General features: G+C 47.5%; 1 protein-coding gene across 1 annotated transcript in view; it reads left to right on the top strand.

The window, feature by feature from the left end:
* Positions 1-3968: 3968 nt before the first annotated feature.
* cemip (cell migration inducing hyaluronidase 1) overlaps positions 3969-23958 on the top strand; it is a 35110-nt gene continuing 15120 nt past the window's right edge. The window contains exons 1-16 of the mRNA XM_068738516.1: positions 3969-4023; positions 4841-4978; positions 5607-5745; positions 6316-6552; positions 7208-7387; positions 10459-10529; positions 10612-10707; positions 11437-11558; positions 11780-11927; positions 14131-14322; positions 15833-16002; positions 18041-18250; positions 20035-20240; positions 20641-20710; positions 20907-21035; positions 22294-22379. Of these exons, the coding sequence (XP_068594617.1) occupies positions 3969-4023; positions 4841-4978; positions 5607-5745; positions 6316-6552; positions 7208-7387; positions 10459-10529; positions 10612-10707; positions 11437-11558; positions 11780-11927; positions 14131-14322; positions 15833-16002; positions 18041-18250; positions 20035-20240; positions 20641-20710; positions 20907-21035; positions 22294-22379 (2249 nt within the window). The remainder of the gene's footprint in view (positions 4024-4840; positions 4979-5606; positions 5746-6315; positions 6553-7207; positions 7388-10458; positions 10530-10611; positions 10708-11436; positions 11559-11779; positions 11928-14130; positions 14323-15832; positions 16003-18040; positions 18251-20034; positions 20241-20640; positions 20711-20906; positions 21036-22293; positions 22380-23958) is intronic.

Below are 23958 nucleotides of genomic sequence, written 5' to 3' on the forward strand. Positions count from 1 at the left end.
GACGGGAGCATCGGATCCAGTCTGGAGCATCGGATCCAGCCGGGAGCGTCGGATCCAGCCGGGAGCGTCGGATCCAGACGGGAGCATCGGATCCAGTCTGGAGCATCGGATCCAGTCAGGAGCATCGGATCCAGTCCGGAGAATCGGATCCAGACGGGAGCATCGGATCCAGTCTGGAGCATCGGATCCAGTCTGGAGCATCGGATCCAGACGGGAGCGTCGGATCCAGACGGGAGCATCGGATCCAGCCGGGAGCGTCGGATCCAGCCGGGAGCGTCGGATCCAGACGGGAGCATCGGATCCAGTCTGGAGCATCGGATCCAGACAGGGACGTCGGGTCCAGTCAGAAAATGCATTTTTTTTAATCTATCGTATCCTTTCTTGCTGGATATTTGAGAGGCAGGAGGGTGTTTGTTGCGCCCCCTCACCTTTCTGTCTTGTCAGAAACTTTGGTGTCTCCTTCCTAACAGTGGCGGTCACGCTAAAATCAAGGTGTTATGTATCAGAATGAGATGCTCATTATTTACTGTTCGACCAGCCCTTTGAGGGACAGACAAGCTGTTGCTCCAGGCTGTGTACTATTTGTTCGTCTCAAAGCGATATTTTTCAGCATGTCTCAGCGTGTAAAGCCTGACATTAAGCTCCAAACACTGTTATGATCTTCATGTGGAAACTCACCCTCATGCGTGCACACGTGTGCACGACCGTGCTAGTGTCGACAGGTCAGCGAATTAGGGATTAGCACCGGTGAAATGACAACAACGCAGTGGAAGATGGAGCACAGGTCGTGGTGGCGTGCCAGTGGCGGGGTGGGGGGGGCAGGGTGTGGTTTGTTTGGAGATGGGGCTGCAGGGCTGCAGGAGCTTATTATCAGTTTCAGTAATAAAATGTTTCCTGAGAAACATCTGCAGAACGGTGCAGATCTGGATCACATCTGGATGCTGCCGCATGCTGGACCGGTTTACAGAGCAGGATAATCATGGCATGTCTCCTGCCGTGACAAGACTGCTGGTCATTTAGCAGCACAGGGGGACAGGAAAGATGTCCCCCTGAGCGGCCTCATGGGGTGGATGTCTTGGGTGTGTGTGAACAAGACTGGGGTGGACACACATCAAGGGGCATGTCCAGAAGCATCCTCCTCAAGCGGCTCATCTTAGCGTGTGAGGAATTAGTTTGATGAGTACTTTGAATATTCCTGTAAAAGCGCCCCTTTCCTGTTTGAAACAAGGGCTAAAATATATTTGTAAGCTTCCAGTCATTTGTGTCGACCTAGCAGTTTGACCCATAGCCGTTGAGCCACGTCCCGCCCCTGCAGTGTTTGCATAATATTACAATCATTATAATGATCGCTTTGTTAAATCCCATGAGACTGAATTATTGCTTCCAAGTACGTATGTAGGGCAGAAGACATTTATGTGGCTGTGACTCACCAGGCCATTCGGCACTTCCTTTATTGCACTGAGTCACTTAATGACGGGGAGGACAGAAGCGCTGGGACAGGAACAGGAGCAGGGTCAGCGGTGCTGCCGAGCGCGACAGTTTCGAGTATTGGAGTTCATAATCTGCTGTTTTTCTGGCTCTTCCTGTCTCCGAAAGTACAATTATAACAGAATGTTCTGCTGGTGACGTTATAAAGCCGGTGGTAGATAAGTGGAGATAGTCTGAAGCGCCGTTGGGTCATGTGATTCAGCATTATAAGCATTACACATTTACGGCTTGTCTCCTTCCACGTCACCCTCTGACAGCTCAAATCACGCATGCAAGCATTTTAAAACCAGACTTGGATCCGATCACACGTTGAGCGATGGATGTGACGACGGCGTATCGATCTACACAGCGGAGCAACGTTTAGCTGCAGGGATGAGAAACCGCTGTTTGACCAGAGGGAACTTGTGTGAAGCATTTCAGACCGGTGTGTCATCTGCTTGAACTTGTCCAAATGAAACAGGGAGCAGTGAGACAGGCTCCATTAGAATGTTATTACACCCTTTACAAATAAAGAGTCTTTGTGGTGAACTCCCTGCAGCGCTTGTCTACATCAGATAAATGGCCTTTCAACGCTGGAAACAAATAACACATCTTAGAATGAAACACCAAAACAACTCCATGCTGAATGATAGATTATCCCTGACTGCGTCGGCATGATCGGAGACTGTAACCATGGCAATGAAGGTAATTGTAGAGTTATACAAGTCATTGGATTTGCATAATAAATGGCCAAAAAGGTGCAGACAAATTAAAACAACCCCACAGAGTTTAGCATTTCAAACTCCTATTTGTCTTTGGCCTTACACACACACACACACACACACACACACACACACAGTGATGATTGTTGTTCCGCACCAAGCAGCGATATCGCTCCACTGCTCATCGCTCAGGTCTTCTCCTGCCTCAAAATGTTTGTTGGCCCAACTCAAACACAAAAGTTGACAATGAAGTGCTGCAGAATCCCTCATTTCTCATCGTTCCCCAGATCAATATGGCTGTAAAGATAAAATTAGCCTGTTTTAATGTGCAGTGTTTTCAACAGAAATGCACACGCTTCACAATAATACATCACAAACTTGTTTTAGCCGTTAAAGGCAGTATCTTCAACACGTTCTGTTGCCAGGGCGTGGCCCCCGCTAAACGTGATCAGTTAGTGCAGCATCGTTAACAACATGTGACACTATTGCATCTGTGGGACGGCTGTGGCTCGGGTGGTAGAGCGGGCCGTCCAGTGGTTTATTATCCCGGCTCTGACTGGCCACGTGTCCTTGGGCAAGACACTGAACCCCAAATTGAATGGCAGCAGTTTCCCACTGGAGTGTGAAGGAGTTATTGAATGGGTGAACGTGAAGCTTTGGGCACTATGAAGGTGCAAAAAATATTCAAACATCGATCCATGGCCATGGAAAACCATTCATCACAAAGACTCTCAACAAATGTAAAACCTTATTGGCACTGTTTCTTCTGCACGGACTGGGATTTATTTACGGATTCATGCTCTGATTTGGGTGAATTTACCCCGTATATTCATTTTTGTGAGGATCTTATCATCCCTAAGAAACTAATTTCCATCTTTCCCAATAACAAACCGTGGGTGTCCAAATGTGTTAAAAGCATTATCAACCAGAGGAACATCAGCTTTAATAAGGCTGATATTACTCGCAGCAGGGAGTTACAAAAGCAGGTTAAACAGGAACTTAAGCTTGCAAAAGTAGAATATAAAAACCGGGTGCAAGCCCTGTTAATGTCGGGTAATTCTGGGCCTGCATGGGAGGGTGTTAAATCTATTATGGGCATGTGCTCTAGCAGGAACCCTGTTTCCCTTGCTGGTCTGTCTGATTCTGAGCTTGCTGGTAGTTTAAATAGGTTTTATAACCGCTTTAACGCTGGTGATTTTAGTGATGAGCTGTTGGCATACGGGGATGCCCCCCCTGCACAGACATGTCGGTGGTTATAAATAGGGACGTTGTTTGTAAACTTTTTAAGGGGTTGAAGGAGAGGAAGCGTCCCGGGGGCAGACTGCTGGAGAGCTGTGCAGAGGAATTTGCAGGCATCTTCAGGAAATCTCTCCAGCTGTGAAGGGTCCTTCGTCGCTTTTCTCTCTATCCCGGGTTGGGATAGAGAGAAAAGCGATTTACAGAGACAACCTTGTTTCGGGTTGCACGGCAACTGGAACGCCAGATTCCTGTTCCACTTACTATTACTGTCTGCCACAAAAACCAAACAAGCAAATAAAAGAAAACCTGTCTATTCAACATTTTCATAGCTGCTATTTGTTCTAGCTGTAACCTTGACGGTTTTCTGCACTGCCTCTACTTGGTGTCCACCGTGTCCTTGAATATCTCCGATGCCCTCGGTCCTTAACTACAGCACTCTGTGATGTTCTAGGTGCTCTTCAGCCTGACGCCCCTCATTGCCCACTGGGAGATTTGAAGCGACATTTGAAGGCATCAGGTACAGCTGTGGTAGAGACTGACATGAAGGCAAGTGCCTTGCTTCTGGCTGTTTTGCTGCTCCCCAGCACCCACGCAGGTGAGTCGTGAATATCGCCTGTTCTCTTTTTTTTTTTAACTGATCTGTATTTACTCCAGGAGGAGTTTCCGGTATCATCGAACTGAGGCCAGGAGTTTTAGTTCGGGGAGCTTTCACTCAGAACGTTGAGTCTCTTCTGACTCATTGGCTAACGTTCCCCTTGTCAGCCTTTCACAGTTCCACGTAGGCCCCACTCAGGATTTGTAGGTACTTGCAGGTCTGCCCTTGTTTCACGCACACCATTCAGCCCAAAACAGCCGATTTGCCTGGAAAAAAGGTGCATTTAACATGATAAAGTAAAAATGTGGCAAATGACAGGTTTCACATTCATAAAGAAAACGTTTCTTAATCTTAAATTAGTTCACATTTAAATGGAATCTTTTTATCACGTGAACTAAACTGATTTGCTCTGTGTGCTGAAAACCATGTTTGTAGGCAACCAATTGTTTGGATGTTAGCAGTAGAGAAGGTTGAGCCAAGCTGAGGACATAGAAGTCTGCATCAGTTGGGAGGAGTCGGCACAGTTTGGTGGGGGTAGATGGAACACAACTCTGTCCGTGTTTGAAGGAAAAGACAAATCTGCAAGTCTTTGGTTGCAATCAATGTTTACATGTTTTTAAATCTGGCAAAAAAACACACAAAAAAACACATTTTATTTGAAATACAAACTTGATTTGTGTAACATGTTACCAATATGTTGTTGGAATCAATGACTTTTCACCAGTGGTCCATGGTGTGGTTTCCAATGATTTCAGTGCTTGAGTATTGATTGTATTGCATTGTGTATTGTGTATTGAGTGTTGTCTGTCTTTTGCAGTGTGTCCAGATAAGGAGCCGGGACTACAGCCATGGCTGCCCGGACACAGAAAAGAACATCGTGTTACCATCGGTTACGGAAGGAAGGTCCTTCTCACAACATCTGCTACGGTCCATTCTATTGAAATCCTCAATGGTGGTAAGATCGACAAATCTTCAGGGGGGGTTTTACGGACAATGGATTTAAAGCAAATACTTTTAAATGTATTTGGGTTCTTAAAAGTGGAAGTGACTTAATAAATACAGCTCGTTGTGGAATTGGTGCACCTGCTGGTGTGAATGTTTCTGACAAGGCTGTCCGAGAACAGGCGCCATGGGGAGGCATGAGGGCCCAGCTTCCTGTAGTGGGACCTGTGTTCACTGCCCAGCACCGTGCACCTGGACTGGCATTCACCAGAGAACACCAGAATCAGGTCCTCCTGGACTTGGAGGCATATCTTTGGAGCCACATGGCGCTTGATGTCTTAGCTAAAGGTAGATCATGCTCGGCCTCTTGTGGCCAGAGTGTGAAGGCGGTTCCTGGATGACAACGGCTCTGATGGGCCACAAGTTGCCCTGGCCTAAATTCTGATGTCGCCAGTTACACCGCATATTGTCCAGGAGCTCACTAATGCCTATGATATCCCAAAGGACACTATTCAACCACTCAGTACAGACGGACAGACAGACGTCTGTTCATGTCCTATAGTCCGAGTCACATGGCCAGGGCCCTGCGGCGGTAATGACTGAAGAACTACCCTCGTTTCTCTCTCTGTCTTGTTCTGCAGGAAAGCTGGTGATTGCTGACACCCAATGGCCTATCCTGCTTCGAACTCATCACATTCTGATTGGAAACAAAGGGGAGCTGCACATAGGAAGCAAAGACTGTCCTTATAAAGGCAACCTCACCATCTCCCTTTACGGAAGGTAGTTGCATGTATTAGCATCCTTGAAAGTGTTTTAAGCCACGTACTTCCGTCCCAAAGCTTGTTTCCTCCGTACATCCTACAGGGGCCTGATTGGGTTAAGACTTAGTGCTGATAGCCGCAGACATGGTTGGACTAAACTAATCCCGCTAAATGATTCATGGATCTTCTTTAAAATGATAATCTTTGATGTCTTCATTAAGTTATGCAAACATTCATTCATTCATCTTCCGAACCGCTTTGTCCGCTATCGGGTCGCGGGTCGTGCTGGAGCCTGTCCCAGTAGTCAACGGGCGAGAGGCGTGGTACACCCTGGACAAGCCGCCAGTTCATCGGAGGGCCACACACAGACAGACAATCAGCACACACACATAATTTAGGGTAACCAATTTGCCTACTTTTGGTGGGAGGAAGCCGGAAAACTCAGCTTCACGCAAATACGGGGAGAACATGCAAACTCCTGACACGAAGGGCACAAGTCGGATTCAACCCTGCAACCTTCTTGCTGTGAGGCAACAGCGCTTTACAATATTTGGTTAAAAATAATTGAAACTCTAACTACTGATCCTAGACTGGATGACAACGAGCAAGAACACAGCTACTTTGGAAGGAAATACGTTGGTGTGGGAACAGGAGGAACGCTTGAGGTTCATGGACGGAAAAAGCTGTCATGGACGTTCCTCAACAAAACCTTACATCCTGGAGGGAGCAAGCAGAACAGCTACCTGTTCCAAGGAAGCTGGGGGAGCCGGGGGATCATCGTCCACGTCATCGACCCCAAGACCGGAACGGTGGCGCACAAGGACAGGTGGGGATCCCGTCCCTGGTGGTCACATCCCATATGCTGCTTGTTCAGTTTCATATAAGCATATTCAAATTAGCTGCAAATTCCCTCTGCTCCATCCTTTCATATGTCATTGATCAGTATGTTTTTATAGAGATCGAATCAATTGATAATCAGCTTTTACTGTGTAAAATAGACGATGGCTTTATTACTAGTGGGGGACACAGTGTCAAGAATGTTAACGATCGATTTGTCTGAGCAAACACATTGATATGATGATCATTGCAGATTGATTACATCATAGTGTAGATTGAAAAATAATGACAATATTTTAACCATAGGCTATTTTTTATATTTTCATATTTGAATGTTGACCAGGTTATTTTATATTCCATTTTTATATTGGAATACTGTCCAGATTTTTTTATAGCATTCATAGAATGTCAAATATCGAATCAAGATTGTGATATTCACGCTGAATTAAAAACAACAACTTTTTACCATTAAGCTGCTGCAGCATCCCTCGATGCTGTTAAATGTGCGTATAACACAGTGCAGCGCTGAGTGAATGTAGCACAAGCTTTGACCTTTGGATAGCAGCTACACGGAGACGCATTGATGATTTAAATTCCTTCCACTGGAAATAACTCTGCTTCCTTACGCTCCTGTTGTGTTATAGGTTTGACACATACCGTAGTAAAGATGAGAGTCGTCGCCTGGCAAAGTACGTGGATGGCATTGAAGCCGGGCTCATCCTGGTCGTGGTGGTCAATGATGAGGGCTCCAACAACTTGGAGGACTCAGCCAAGAAGAGCCTGTCCAGGCTGGGCAGCCGCCACATCAGCAGCCTCGGCTTCAGGTGGGCATTAGAGATAAAGTTACCTCCTCAGGAAATCCACCTATCAGAGGGTCGGGTGTTCAATCCCAAGTCAAACAAGGGTGACTATGAATGGCTACTGCCCCCAATGGGCAGGTGGTGCGTTGCATGTACAACTGTGTTGCTGTTTAAGGGAATGGATGAAGACCGGCTTGTGTTTTAAATCTCTTTGAATGGTCACTCTCTTTGCTCAGATTTCACTTCCTCTCTCTCTCTCTCTGTATATAAACACTTACGTCACTGGGAGGAATGAACGCGATGCTTTAAACACAAAGAAGCCGCATGTAAAGTAAAAAGAGAGAGACTGGGTTCACAGTGAAGGGAGCGAATCAAGAGGGTGCTGCTGTCGCTCAGGAACAAGGGCAGCAAAGGGCACATCTGATCTGGAGGAAATGTTGCTCTCAGTGCAGAAGGTAATGTTGTTATTATATACATTATATATCATTTATATTAAAAAGGCAAGCAAATAAATAAACAACAGTAAATACAGAGAAGAAGCCATACCTAGACAAAGCATTAAAGGATTAGAACTGAAAACAGCCACAATATGTCCAAAGAAAACAAAGAGCAAGTTTCTTGCAATAATTATGGAGGAATTGACACTAAAGGGTTCTACCTTGGATTCAGCTTGAGAAGCACTCAGAGAGCGCAGACCTAATTTATTCAACGCCGATATCATCTCACCCAGGCGATCCAAAACTAACGCGTTCACCATTTCTCTTAACCACATTCACATCGAGGCACAAATTCTAGTTTCCTTTCTTGCAGAATCAGCTTTTTGCCACCACCATTCAAACAAATATTTTTTTTTTGTGTTAAGTAAATCGGTTCACAGCTCCAGGAACATCCGTGAGGATGTCAGGGTCCCATTTTCGTCTTTCAAAAGGCGGCAGAAATTTGATGCTATTCTGACCTGCATGATCAAAGGCTTGGTCACACCCTTATGGACTGGCACAACAGCATCCATCCATCCATCCATCCATCCGTCCATCCATCCATCGGTCACGGAGGCAGCAGTCTCAGCAGGGACTTTCAAACTTCCCTCTCCACGGCCACCTCCTCCAGCTCTTCCGGGGGGATCCCGAGGCGTTCCCAGGCCAGCCAAGAGACATAGTCTCTCCAGCGTGTCCTGGTTCTTCCCCGAGGCGTCCTCCCAGAGGGACATGCATGGAACTCCTCCCCAGGAAGGCGTCCAGGGGGCATCTGAAATAGATGCCCCAGCCACCTCAGCTGACGAGAAGAGGCTCGACTCCGAGCTCCTCCCTGGTGACTGAGCTCCTCCTCCTGTCTCTAAGGGAGCGCCCAGCCACCCTGAGGAAGAAACTCACTTTGACCGCTTGTGTCCGGGATCTTGTCCTTTCTTGTCCAAAGCTCATGTCCATAGTTGACAGTAGGAACGTAGCTTGACCGGTAAATCGAGAGCGTTGCTGTTCGGCTCAGCTAGGTGTGAACAGATTCTGTCCGTGTTGGACTGAATGGCTCATGGACACGGAAACCTGCCAACAACATCCCAGGTTACTGACTTGAGTCCAACGTAAGTGAACTGGAACATGTCGACTGGTTCCCAGACAAATTCCACAGAGATAACTAAACCACAAACGTCTTTAAATGGTTCTAATCCAGGCCGTGTTGCAGCTGAGAGACGGTGCTCGTGAATACTGGCAGCGTAGGCCCTGCGGTTTGCCTCACAGGTGCACCTACGCTGTGGAACAGAAACACTGGCAGGTTGCCTCGACAGACAGGCACTTGGCGGAGGTCGAAACGCTTTGAATGATTTCCACATGGAAATCCTAATTCATTTACCAAACACAAATCGTTTAGCAGAACGCTGTAACGTTTAGGCAGGACGCTCAGGAACAACAGCAGATTTATTGCTTTCGCCTTGTGTCAGATGATGCAACAGTATTTCACTGCAAGTCTGATCAGGGCTGGGACGTTTGCTCGGGCTCTTCCCTCCACAGTGGATCCTAATCTGGAGGAATCGGCACATTTCAGAGAGCACATCGTATCGTCGGCCGATGTTCACGGGATCTGCGGAATCGCAGACGAGGGCAGGATCCTGGGAACGAGACAGGCAATGAGTGAGAGCGAGTCGGAGACGGCAGAGTCCGATTCTCATCTCGTTTCCAGTGTGTTTAAAATCTAATCCAATCAAACGTCATTGTAACATTTGATAATTTTAGATTTTAAAGTCTTCTTGAAAACTAACATTGAATTACACATCTTTATTTCCTTTAATCCATTCTATAATTTTACACCCAGAATTGACACACGTCTGGAGTTGAGATTAGTTTCAAAGCATTTATAAAGTTATAAATTCCCTGCCTCAGCTTAAACATTCTTTGAAGACAAACCGAAATTGTCTGATTTACCACTCGAAACATAATTACTAATGTTTTTAAATATAAACTGTCCAGAAATTTCAATGTATGTGATCTTATAAAAAGACGATTTGTAGAATCACTAAAAGCGCTTTTCTGCAGTTTAATTATCGTTTTATATGCATTTCCCCAAATTTCAGCACAATGTCATACATGGCATCACAATGCTCTTAATCCCGCTGACGCTGCGCTGGCATTGGAGGAACTGCCCCGATGCTTGCTGGCTGCCCCAGCCCACTGGCTCACTCTGGAGACCCAACATTTAACCAGAGTCTCATACATTAAGAATAAATCCTTGCCCCAAACCACTGACATGGTTTTAACGTTATTATCATCTAATTTTGGTCCCTAAATGTTTCACATTTCAAATCAGGGAAATCACATGCTTCGTGTTTTAACGTTGAAGCCTTCTTCTGGACCGCTGTAGTTCTAAAACTACATTTAATTCCATCAATTAACATAAATTCAAGCAATCCCTGCAAATTGGCCACATCCTCGCAGCCCATCCATCAATGCATCCCGTTTCCGGGCTGGATCCCAGCTGGGTACGGGCGAGCGGCAGGGCACACCCCGGATGAGACGCCAGCTCATGGTCGGGGCCTGACCGCTCGGCTGAGCTGCTGCTCCCATCCACCTCATCCCTTGTTCATCTCTCTGGGTTTCCTTGAACAGGCATCCCTGGACCTTTATAGTAACACGAGGCGATGTCTCCTCTGCTGCGGAGGATCACGCCGTCTATCAAGGTAGAGGACGACACTTGTTTTGACTCATTCTGTGTTTTGTATTAAGGACAAACAAACATGAATGTGGTCTGTGTGCTATCAGGGACCAAGGCTTCCTCCGTTGCCCTGAGCTCACGTGCTTTTCAGTCAAGATACGGTGAGCACTTTACCATCACGGCCAGCAGTCAGTGGCTGCAAGGTAACTGCACGCACACACACACACACACACGCACACACACACGCACACACACACGCACGCACACGCACACACACACACACACACACGCACACACACACACACACACACACACACACACACGCACACACACACACGCACACACACACGCACACACACACACACACACACACACACGCACACACGCACACACGCACACACACACACACACACACACACACACACACACACACACACGCACACACACACACACACACACACACACGCACGCGCACACACACGCACGCACGCACACACACACACACACATGCACGCACACACACACCCGTTTTCCCACGAAACAAAGAGAAATGTTCAGGTCTGCTGATTTAGTCTTTTCCCTGCAGTGACAGGAACTGAACAGCAAAGTTAGAAACATCGATGTTAGAATGCCTCAATAAAGCTTCAGCAGTGATTCTGCTTGCTGGGGTGTTTCAGGCTTCACAGTGATTCTTGTTGGATTAGACAATTTGCCTTCCGTATGGTGACATGTCCTCTTCCCAGCCTGTCCTCTTCACTCGGTATCTTGGACACATCAGGAAAGGATTCTCAAATTTAGCCTTGCAGTCAAATCCTCCAGTACAAATCAACTCTGACTGTGTGTGTGTGTGTGTGTGTGTGTGTGTGTGTGTGCGTGTGCGTGCGTGTGTGTGTGTGTGTGCGTGCGTGTGCGTGCGTGTGTGCGCTCCACAGAAGCAGAGTGGACAGAGTGGTTTGATAGGGATGATGAGGGGGGATCAGGAGACTGGGAGAAGCTCTCTGATCTACACAAGGCCTTTCCAGACAGACTGTGTAGCAGCCCATTGGACATCCAGGTAAATCTGTCACACACGCACACACACACACACACACACACACACACACACGACAGCAACCAACTGCAATTATAGAACCACAGAGCTGAGAAATGCTGATGCCGGCATCCGGCGTCTGGCAGCGAGTCACGTACAATCCCACTAGAACTCAGAAATGAGAGAGACGACTCCGTGTTTGCAAATTCTAAATGGCCACTGATATCGTATTTTCCTTTGTCCAGGCTGAAACGCTGGACGGCGTACCAGCCAACCAGACACACGATGTTCTCCACAAGGTGGACAAGAGCTACGGCTTCGTCTGCCGGAACCAGGACCAGGCTCATGGCCTCTGTCACAACTACAGGGTCCGCTTCCTGTGTGTGAAGCTAGGTACGCAAGCCACACAGGTAGCATAGATTCACACAGAAAGGCGGGCTTCGCGCATGCTGGTCTGGCTGGAACGTACGGAGCGGCCATCATACTGGCGACGTTCCCTGGTTCCGCCCCACCTGGGGGAGAACTCACAAACCTTGTCTCGGCTTGTCCCTGTATGCTATGTGGTCGATGGATTTGGGGAGAAGCATTTACATTGTTGATGGCTCGGGATGATGCAGCACATCCAGGAATGTTGTTTTCCCCTGCCGGAGGGCTTTGTTTACCATTCCCATCCACTCCGGCTTTGCTTTTATGACATTGTGATAAATGATGATTGGGAAACTGAGCTATCAGGGTAGATAATTGCCCCTTTTGACTCGCTTTGGATCGGGACTGTTTTCACTGTGACATAATAAGACACTGGTCCCAGAAGCAACCCCCCCCCCCCTGCAGCTATTTTACAAATGAATAGTGCTAAAACAAGGAAACATGTTCAGCACTGCATTGATTCCTTTAGTTTGACTCTTGTATTGTTCTCCTCTGGATTTTGGTAGCAAACACACTGACAACTAGATTTTAATCATCCTGAAATAAGGTCAGACAAATATATCTCTGCAGAAAAGCTCAAACGACGAGATAGGGTCTCGTCCCAAGGGACCAATCGGTGTTGTCTTAGACCCCGCGTGTTCCCCCACATCGGTTTGATACGTAGCTTCTAGATAACAGGGCAGACGTCTTTGTCTTGCTGTGCAGCTACAAGGCCTTAAAGTAGTTTTTAAGTGCTTATACTGATCGATTGCATTTATGGTGAAACACACGGGACACACTTTAACACAAGTCATTAACCCTTTAAAGCCCGCACCAAGAAATAATCGTCAGAAGTTCTCAGGACACTCTAACTTTTGGAAAATAAGGTCTTAATGGGACCTTCTGACAAATTGATCGCGAAAAAACACATACGTTTTTATATGTGCTCTAATTTATGTAACTTTTGCGAAAAAAAAAAATCCATGTGTATCAAAAATGATACGTTTGGCAATAAAGGGTTAAAATCCCAGCTGGAAGTGAAAATGCATCTGTCAGTTCCTCTGACGGCTTTAATGAGACAAACGGACTAAGCGTTTTCTTGTCTGCAGGTCGTGCAGGGATGCATAATGCCCGTCTTAGATCTGCCTGTCATTGATTTACTGATTGCATTTTTAAACATTGAATCGAGCCAGAGAGCTTCAGCAATCAGACGAGCTGACAGTTCAGAGTAAAAGAAAGGCTTGTCGCAGGAGACCAGAGGATTGTGCTGCACTTTAGAACGTAGAACACAGAATACAGGATTAATGCCGAAGCTTCATTCATGCAGAGTGCATCAGCGATCTACTAGTAATGTCTGGCTTTAGGAGTTGCTGCCATTCGTACCACTTTATTATCTAAGAAGACGTTAGTCTGAAAATCTGTGGTCTGGCTTAGCGAGGCAGCATAGCCTTGCGTGTGTGTGCGTGTGCGCGTGCGTGTGCACGTGCAAACACTGGGCCGTCACTGGGGTTCAGTCTTTGCTGTTCTACTCTCTAAGCTGGGATTCATTTATAACAGGGGTGTGAAACCCATTTTCTCCGGGGGCCACATCAGCATTACGGCTGCCCTCAAAGGGCCAGTTGTAAATGTAACATTGTGTAAATGTAACTAAATGTAATGTAATGTAAATAAAATGTAACTACTCCTTAACATGCTGCTAAATAACTGTATTTACTACTACATACTTAATTAAATTATAAATATTACATATGTAATTGCATAGTTCTAAAAATATATCGATACCTTACTGCTGTAAAAATATCCACCGAGGTTATGTAATCGCCGGCGTCTGTCTGTAATTTGTTCTTCAATATCTCCATTGATTATTGACCGATATTTCGGGAATTTAACGCAGTCATGTAGGGGGGGGGGGGGGGGGCTCTACCTCACCACTGAATATCATCTGGGTCGGATCCAGAATGGAGTCAGCAACAAATATTTCATTTTAACATTAAAACCCCATTTACAGATTAAAAATCAGTTACAAATACACATCAACTCTGATTCACTTTTACTTTTCAGCATTTTACTAAAACAAATGTCTGCACAAAGCTCTTGCGGGCCACTAAAAATGACGTGGCGGGCCACATTGGCCCCCGGGCCTTGAGTTTGACACACATGATTTATAAAGTCAAACTGTCTGCCTCCACAGTTCGTCCACAGGCCTCCGTTTCCATGGACGTCTCGTCCAACATCAGCATCGTGGAGCTGGCGGACGCACCAGAGGGGTGGGCTTCCGGGGATCGCGTCGTGGTGGCCAGTACAGACTACTCTATGCACCAGGCGGAAGAGTTCACCCTTTTGCCCTGCCTCACCTGCACCTCCAACCAGATCAAGGTCGCAGGTGAGCCTCCAGTTTGTGATACCGGAATCACTTTTTGAATTGAAAACATGTTGTGTTTCGTATTAAAGCTCAAATCATATCCACGGTTAGCATCTGCGGTGTTTTGAGAGCGTAGCCGTGTGCACCGAAGGCCCCTTGGTGCTGAGCGGCAGTGTGTGTGTCTTTGTGTGCACATGAACATTGGCAGAGGGCCGGGTGAGCCTGGAGCAGTGTGAGTCAGTGGAAGGTGTTTGGACTGACTCGGGGCCAAGGGAGAGTCGGCCTGCGTCCCGAGTCCCGACTGACTGAGCCCATTCACAGGCAAACACGCACACGCGTCCGTGCACTTCCTTCCTGTTTGTGCTGCCTCACTGCATCCCTCTGGTCAACCTTGTCTGCACTCGTTTATGATTTGGATTTCACAGATCCACAGTCAGGTTCTCATGCCGGCTGCTTGAGGTTGGATGTTGAGGCAAAGATTCCATGTTTCTTCTGCTATTTGTTTTTCCTGAGCAGCTGAGCTTGCTCTTTTGCCCGAGTACATCAGAATATCGTTGCCTAAGGAACTGTTTCCAGGGCAGAAATCCTCTTTCGAGTCCCAGGCTGCAGAGTGCAGCACACTGAAATACAACCTGCGTCAGCCTACAGTGGTTCTGGGGTCGGTTCCCTATCCGCGTAGGTTATGCATAAGCAGGCGGGGTGCGTTGTGTTTGCTGCTGACAGGTGAGTGCTGCAGGAGCAACGAGTAGACAAAGAGCTCAGAGCCCATTAACTTGTTCCTGGCTTTCACACTCTGACAGGTCTGACAGTTCTAAATGGCACGAATGACGAAGGGTGCTGAACACGAGTGTTGTGGCGCGGATCGATGCCCTGCGGCAGGAGTAAAGCATTTACTCTTCCTTTATCTACCTGACATTTATCTGGCCTCACATCGCCAGGATACGTGTGAGAGTAGCCGCTGTGTGGATTTAAGCTCCCGCGCTCGCTGCACGCCGACATTTTAGTTTAGGAGGAATCTGCTTCATCACTCTTCAGCGTTGAGGTGGGGAAACTGTGCTTTTTATTTTCATGATGAAATATTTGCCTGTGCACGTTTTGTGGGTTTTTCTCATCGACATGTCGGCAGAGACATGATCTTTTCTGACACGCTGGTTAGAAGCCAAACCCAAACCGCTGTGTGTCCAGCTGCTGCAATAATAACGGCTTCAGACCGTCATTTCTCTGATTGAATCATTAGTTTGCTGCCAGTTTCTTCTCTTTCTCAGCCTCGCAGCCATTTTTTGTGCTGCAGATTTAACTTTGAAGGAGCTGCACTGTGTAAAATCAATCAGACTCTGTGTGATCGGCTTTTGGAAGGGATAACGAGAAGGTTCCTGAATGTCCCGGGTTGCCTCTTCATTAGTCGTACTAATTGTTAAACTATCGGATAATATGAGGAGTGTGGGTGGCCGGGGGAAGTTTTAAGTGCTCTGTATACAGTATATCACTGTTAGTTGTGTGTGTGTGTGCGTGTGTGTGTGTGTGCGTGCAGGAAAGCCCCGGTTCATCCACATGGGTGAAGAGGTGGACGGGGTGGACATGAGGGCGGAGGTGGGCCTACTGAGTCGTAACATCCTGCTCCGTGGTGAGATGGAATCTGGTTGCTATGGCAACGAGGCCTGCAAGTTCTTCGACTTTGATACCTTCGGAGGACATTTAAAGGTACGTCGCTGAGTCAGCAAATGCTGCCCGAGGATGAGCACGGAGCCGTAACGATTGCTTGACAAAAGAGTTTCCCATCTTGTTGGCAAGACATCCAAGTGAGGAGAGGGTTAACTCAGGTGCAGCGTTGTGGGCGGGCCTAGCGGTCCTTGGCTCACCTTTAATGGAACACACGAGACACTGGACGTGAAGAGGGGACATATAGTAGAGCGCCCCAGGACCGAGCTGAACGTGCAGCGCTTTCTCTTTTCTTTAATTGCGAGAGAAAACCCTGTAAAATAAATTATTGTTATTCTAACACACTATTCTGAGAGTCAGACGGTAAATCCTGGACAGCAAAGTTAAAGTTCAGGATGAAAAACTGTTTCAGTGCATGTTTTAGTATGTGATGGGAAAACTACCACTACTACTACTACTACTACTACTACTACTACTACTACTGTACTGTCTTCTTGTTCCGGTCGCCACAGCAACCCAACATTCTCCACTCCACCCTGTCCTTTGCATCGTCCTCCCCAACACCAGCCACTCTCATGTCCTCCCTCACTACGTCCATGTCTCTTCTCCTGGGTCGTCCTCTAGTCCTGTTCCCTGGCAGCTCCATCCTAAGCATCCTTCTACCGATATAGTCCCCGTCTCTCCTCTGGACGTGTCCAACCCATCAAAGTCTGGTCTCTCTGACCTTGTCTCCAAAATGTCTAACCTTCACTGTCCCTCTTATTGTCTCATTTCTAATCCTGCCCAACCTGGTCACTCCCAAGGAGAACCTCAGCATCTTCATCTCCTCCACTTCTAGCTCCGCCTCCTGTCTCTTCCTCAGAGACACTGTCTCTAAGCCGTCCATCATGTCTGTCCTCACCACTGTCTCTAAGCCGTCCATCATGTCTGTCCTCACCACTGTCTCTGAGCCGTCCATCATGGCTGTCCTCACCACTGTCTCTAAGGCGTCCATCATGGCTGTCCTCACCACTGTCTCTCAGCCGTCCATCATGTCTGTCCTCACCACTGTCTCTAAGCTGTCCATCATGGCTGTCCTCACCACTGTCTCTAAGCCGTCCATCATGGCTGTCCTCACCACTGTCTCTCAGCCGTCCATCATGGCTGTCCTCACCACTGTCTCTAAGCCGTCCATCATGGCTGTCCTCACCACTGTCTTGTAGACCTGTCCCTTCGTCCTATCACAGAGCACACCTGATACTTTCCTCCCCCCGTTCCAGCCTGCCTGCACACGATTCTTCACCTCCTTTCCACATTCTCTCCGTCACTCTGCTCTGTTGACCCGAGGTACCTGAAGTCCTCTCCCTTCTTTACGTCTCTTCCTTGTAGCTTCACTGTCCCCCCTGGGACCTTCTCATGTACACACATGTACTCTGTTTTACTCCTGCTCACCTTCATTCCTCTTTTCTAGAGCAGACCTCCACTTCTCTAGATTCTCCTCTACCTTCTTTACATCTAATGATGGCAACATCCTTGAAAAAAATCCTGTCCATTCATTGCCATTTGTCTCTCAAGACATAAATCATTTAATAAGATGAGGATATAGATCTATAACTGGGTTCTTGATTACAACAACTTCCTGTTTCTGTGTTTACCGGCAGTTGCTGCTATTTACATTTTAGCATCAAGATCTCAAAGCCAGTTAATTAGAGAATGTAAAAGAACAAATCGTGAGCATGTTAAGTCATGAACAAGCGATTCATTGATGTTTAAATTAAAACAGCACTTTAATAAAGGTTAGTCATTTCAAAACAATAGCATCTTTCCTCCATGCTGTTATCTTTTCCTCCTTTTATTTTATCCTTCCTTCATCACCTTGCTATCTTCCAACACCCCCCCCCCCCCATCCTGCTCGTCTTTCTTTCCACTCCCAGTCGACCCTCTCATTGCTCTCCTCTCCGTTCATTGCATCAACTTTGCTGCTTTGCTTTGTCTTTTGATGCTCATCACACGCGCTCCTTTTCAGAAGCACGAGTTAAAGACTCCGCCCACCATGCCGCCGCCGCAGGAATGGCTGAAATGCAACTTCTGTCCTCCTCAGGTGGAGCGAGGCTTCCAGGCTGTCCACGTTTCCGGTATGGAGCTGCAGCACATGGGCCAGCAGATAATGGGACACTATCCGGTCCACTTCCATATGAACGGAGACGTGGACCAGATGGGGGGCTACGACCCACCAACCTCTGTCAGTGATTTGTCCATCCACCATTCCTTCTCCCGCTGCATCACAATTCACGCCTCCAACGGGCTGCTGGTTAGTGAATCAGTTCTGGATTGTTATTGCATGTGTTTTTGTCTTGGAGCGTTTCCTTCGAGGACTGGCGGCGCTCTCTGCAGGAAGCCCCCGTCAGCCGCCGCTGGGCTTCCACTCCACCGGAGTGATGACTCTCTGAGGGCGGGGTGTTCCGGGTTATGAACCCATTTCACGACGCATTGCTTCAGTGTTTTCTACGTTTGCGTTCCGCCGCTGCCCGCTGGCCTCGATGCGCTCAGACATCAAACCAGTCAGGGAGGAATTCTCTCATCGCATCGATGCTGTCCGTGCTGCACTTGAAAGACCGGAACCAAAAGGCGATTATGAGCAGAATACTCGTGGCTCGGCTGGAGCTTTCGGTCGCTTCGTTCTTTTTAGATCCGCCTGTATTGAGGATGGACAGGCGGACGGGAACAGAGCGGCGGCTGATGATTCTTTGGTCTGGAAAAAAAACGCTTTGAAAATCAAGTGGCAGTGATTGACTTCAGGAGGAAGAAGACAACCGAGTAACCCTCGCATGAAAGCCTTTAGTTTCAGGAATAAAAACGTTTACTCTCTAGGGCGGGGGGGGGGGGGGGGGGGGGGAATAGTTTTTTCCATGGGGCCACATGAGAAACGGAAAATATTCTGGAGGGCCGGGCCAAAAGGCTGAACTTAATTCAGCATTATATTAATTGTATTTCTTTATTAAAAAAACAGCAAATATAATTGTTTTGACAGGCTTGTAAGAGTATATGTTATAATTAAGCAATGAAATATTGACAAAAAAAATTATTTATTCAATTGAATTTCTCAAAAGGTTTTTCCATTTGTGACTCATATTAGTGAACATTTTCAGTTACATTCACTCTAAAACACATTTTGAGTTTAATATACTGTTGGAAAGTTGCGTGAAGGTTCTTAGCATCCTAAAGACATCACAGATACTTCATATTGAACATGCACAGACTTACAGGGGAACCTTCAGGTTAAAGTGGAGCACCTTCTTCTTCATGGCGTTCCTGATGCCGCGGCGTTCCTGTAGAGAGGAGACCCGTTGGCGATTTTAGATAGCAACAACATGTAAACGGGAGAATGATGTTTGAAATGTTGGAGTGAATGAAACGTCGTGTTTCGCCGTCTGATAGAAGCAGAGCAGGCAGACAAGATAGTGGGGGGGTGTTGTAATCAACACAACGCTAGTGTTTGAGTGCAGATTAGACATACAGGTTTTAATGGAATGCCTTATTTTGAGAAACACTTAATTTGACGTTGATCCAGTTTGTTCTTTCATTTGTTTGCTCCTGTGGAACCGCAACGCCTTCAAAGCATTAGATTTAGACTCTTGCTATTTTAATACAGTTTAGCCAACACACGTTGAGCTCGTTTAGGATACTTTTAATTGCACACATTGCATCGAACGTTCACTTGAATGAAAGGAGTGCAGCTCAAACGTCACTGCAGCCTGATTGCATTTGGCGCATTGAACCGCATGATGGCTTGAGACTGGCAGGTTAGTGCATGAAAACGGCGCAGTGCCCAACCGCGCAGCGAAGATTCAAAAAGCAAAGCTTCAAGAAGCACATACGAAAGACAAGCGGCTACACGCCGAAGTCAATTCCATGCAGCAGGTAGGTGGAACGGATTCTATCCAGATCTTCGGTCAGTGTCTAGTTCAGGATCTGAAGTAATTTGTGCCGTTACAACCTCTCGTCTAAACGTGCAGCTTGTTCCTTCAGCCTTTCGAGACCCTGTCATGTTGTGAACCAGCACGACTAGAAGTTGGTCTTTCTGCGTCCTCTCAGGTGAAGGATGTGGTGGGCTATGACACGCTCGGCCACTGCTTCTTCTTGGAGGATGGACCAGAGGAGCGGAACACGTTTGACCACTGTTTGGGTCTGGTGGTGCGAGCTGGGACGCTGCTGCCTTCGGACAGAGACAGCAAAATGTGCCGCAGCATCACTGACGGCGCCTACCCAGGATACGTGGCCAATCCTCGCCAAGACTGCAGGTGAGACGAGAGGAAATGACGTCGTGTCCTGCAGCAGAGTTCTCTGGAGGCCCTCTCTTCTGTAATATTGTTCAGAAATATAAGTGTAAGCAAACACGACAGCAGAAACAACCATTGAGTTGTGTGTGTGTGTGTGTGTGCGTGTGTAATATGTATTTGTGTGTAACACTGCATCACTAGCTCTAATTCTTTCAGTGAAATCCGATAAACACTCTTTTATTTTTCTGATCCAACACTTTATTATGTTTGGACATACAATGTAACAATATATATCGTTATATATTCTATTGTTTCTTAGTTGTAAATGCTCATTGTTGCACGTATAGAGTCTGAGAGAAACGTGTCTAAGAATGGAAGCTTTGACATTGATTTTACTTTGACGTTCTTTTTTTTTTTACAGTGCATCTTCAACATTTTGGATCGCTAACCCCAACAACAACATCATGAATTGTGCTGCTGCGGGCTCAGAGGTGATGTTCCTACTGTGACTTCCTCGACTCGCCTGTCGTCTGTGGATCTCTGTCTGGTTAACGCACTAAAGGGTTAAACCTCATGGCCAGTGCTAGTTATGCTAGTTATGCTAGTTATGTGCGAACACGGTCCTGAGTCCTTTACGATTCTGAATCTCTAGTCATGTAAAGCTTTTTTCTTATATTTCTGCATCAGGAAACAGGCTACTGGTTCATCTTCCACCACGTGCCCACCGGGCCCTCGGAGGGCCTCTACTCTCCAGGACACACTGAATACACACCTTTGGGCCGCTTCACCAACAACCGAGCCCATTCCAACAACAGGGTGAGTTTGAGCAGAGAGCGATGCAGGAGGGAGGAGTTCAACGCTGGACTGCCATCGCCTGCGTCCTGCATCCTGCGTCCTGCGTCCTGCGTCCTGCGTCCTGCGTCCTGCGTCCTGCGTCCTGCGTCCTGCGTCCTGCGTCCTGCGTCCTGCGTCCTGCGTCCTGCGTCCTGCGTCCTGCGTCCTGCATCCTGCATCCTGCGTCCTGCGTCCTGCGTCCTGCATCCTGCGTCCTGCATCCTGCGTCCTGCGTCCTGCGTCCTGCATCCTGCGTCCTGCATCCTGCGTCCTGCATCCTGCGTCCTGCGTCCTGCGTCCTGCATCCTGCGTCCTGCATCCTGCATCCTGCATCCTGCGTCCTGCGTCCTGCATCCTGGCTGCTCAGGCCACGCATTCGTCCTGCAGCTCTTTTAATTTGCCTTAATTAACTATCATTATCATAGATGGGAGGTTACAGTGTGATTGATTTAATTAATGCTCTAACCAGGACACACCTACGAATGTTTGGACACCAAGTAAAACTCCGCTGATTTACTTTCTGGCTGCATTTACATGGAGAAAATGTCTTTAATCCGATCCGATTAGGACTTGCGTGTTCACGCATCACACTTTGACCAAATATACCAGAAATATCAGTAGAAGAAGAAGCCGTAGCGACTTCCGTTGTAAACCAGACATGGCGCCGCTCTCGATCACCCCTCTTGATCTTGAAACATGAAGGATTTTTATTCCGATCAGGCTTTTAATCCGATTAAATGTGTCCATGTAAACGTAGCCGTGATGCCCCAAACGCACTTGTGCCACGAGCATTTGAATGCACCGCTGCTCGTGAAGTCCTGGTGCTCCGTGTGAATGCAGAGCATTGTATCAGAGAAGGTTCTCGGCTACACTGAGATGATAATGCAGAATATAAAGATTCAAACCGCTTGCATCGCAAACATTATTTAATGTGGCATAAATAGTAAAGGCTTGCGTTACTGTTGGGGTTCGTGCCAGTGTGTCACGCTCAGAGCGTTTAATGTGATTTGTGTTGCTGCAGCACGTTATAAACAGTTTGATGTGTTTAAATCAATCCCGTAGGGACTCATTCCAATTCATAATACTTAATGACTAGCATTCCTAAATGCACCGCACTGATTTTGGGTTAGACGACGACGCAGGAAGCATTCTGTGATATTAACGTTATTTAATCTTTTGCATTTGCGTTAGGGTTAGGGTTAGGCTGTTTAACATTGCTTGAGAATTTCTCTTCTGCTAGGCTGGAATGATCCTCGACCATGGAGTGAAGACCACTCAGGCCAACGACAAAGACAAGAGACCGTTCCTGTCTCTGGTCGGAGCCAGGTAAAGAGCTCCGCCCTCAGCTACCCTGAACAACATGCTTAAGTTACAGCTCCGCCCTCAGCTACCCTGAACAACATGCTTAAGTCATAGCTCCGCCCTCAGCAGCCCTGAACAACATGCTTAAGTTACAGCTCCGCCCTCAGCTACCCTGAACAACATGCTTAAGTCATAGCTCCGCCCTCAGCTACCCTGAACAACATGCTTAAGTCACAGCTCCGCCCTCAGCTACCCTGAACAACATGCTTAAGTCACAGCTCCGCCCTCAGCTTCCCTGAACAACATGCTTAAGTCATAGCTCCGCCCTCAGCAGCCCTGAACAACATGCTTAAGTCATAGCTCCGCCCTCAGCAGGCCTGAACAACATGCTTAAGTCACAGCTCCGCCCTCAGCTACCCTGAACAACATGCTTAAGTCACAGCTCCGCCCTCAGCTACCCTGAACAACATGCTTAAGTCATAGCCCCGCCCTCAGCTACCCTGAACAACATGCTTAAGTCATAGCTCCGCCCTCAGCTACCCTGAACAACATGCTTAAGTTACAGCTCCGCCCTCAGCAGGCCTGAACAACATGCTTAAGTCACAGCTCCGCCCTCAGCTACCCTGAACAACATGCTTAAGTCATAGCTCCGCCCTCAGCTACCCTGAACAACATGCTTAAGTTACAGCTCCGCCCTCAGCTACCCTGAACAACATGCTTAAGTCACAGCTCCGCCCTCAGCTACCCTGAACAACATGCTTAAATCATAGCTCCGCCCTCAGCTACCCTGAACAACATGCTTAAGTTACAGCTCCGCCCTCAGCTACCCTGAACAACATGCTTAAGTTACAGCTCCGCCCTCAGCTACCCTGAACAACATGCTTAAGTTACAGCTCCGCCCTCAGCTACCCTGAACAACATGCTTAAGTTACAGCTCCGCCCTCAGCTACCCTGAACAACATGCTTAAGTTACAGCTCCGCCCTCAGCTACCCTGAACAACATGCTTAAGTTACAGCTCCGCCCTCAGCTACCCTGAACAACATGCTTAAGTTACAGCTCCGCCCTCAGCTACCCTGAACAACATGCTTAAGTCACAGCTCCGCCCTCAGCTACCCTGAACAACATGCTTAAATCATAGCTCCGCCCTCAGCTACCCTGAACAACATGCTTAAATCATAGCTCCGCCCTCAGCTACCCTGAACAACATGCTTAAGTTACAGCTCCGCCCTCAGCTACCCTGAACAACATGCTTAAGTCATAGCTCCGCCCTCAGCTACCCTGAACAACATGCTTAAATCATAGCTCCGCCCTCAGCTACCCTGAACAACATGCTTAAGTCATAGCTCCGCCCTCAGCTACCCTGAACAACATGCTTAAGTTACAGCTCCGCCCTCAGCTACCCTGAACAACATGCTTAAGTCACAGCTCCGCCCTCAGCTACCCTGAACAACATGCTTAAGTTACAGCTCCGCCCTCAGCTACCCTGAACAACATGCTTAAATCATAGCTCCGCCCTCAGCTACCCTGAACAACATGCTTAAGTTACAGCTCCGCCCTCAGCTACCCTGAACAACATGCTTAAATCATAGCTCCGCCCTCAGC

The sequence above is a fragment of the Brachionichthys hirsutus genome, chromosome 1 (assembly GCF_040956055.1).
Source record: "Brachionichthys hirsutus isolate HB-005 chromosome 1, CSIRO-AGI_Bhir_v1, whole genome shotgun sequence".
Classification (NCBI taxonomy): domain Eukaryota; kingdom Metazoa; phylum Chordata; class Actinopteri; order Lophiiformes; family Brachionichthyidae; genus Brachionichthys; species Brachionichthys hirsutus.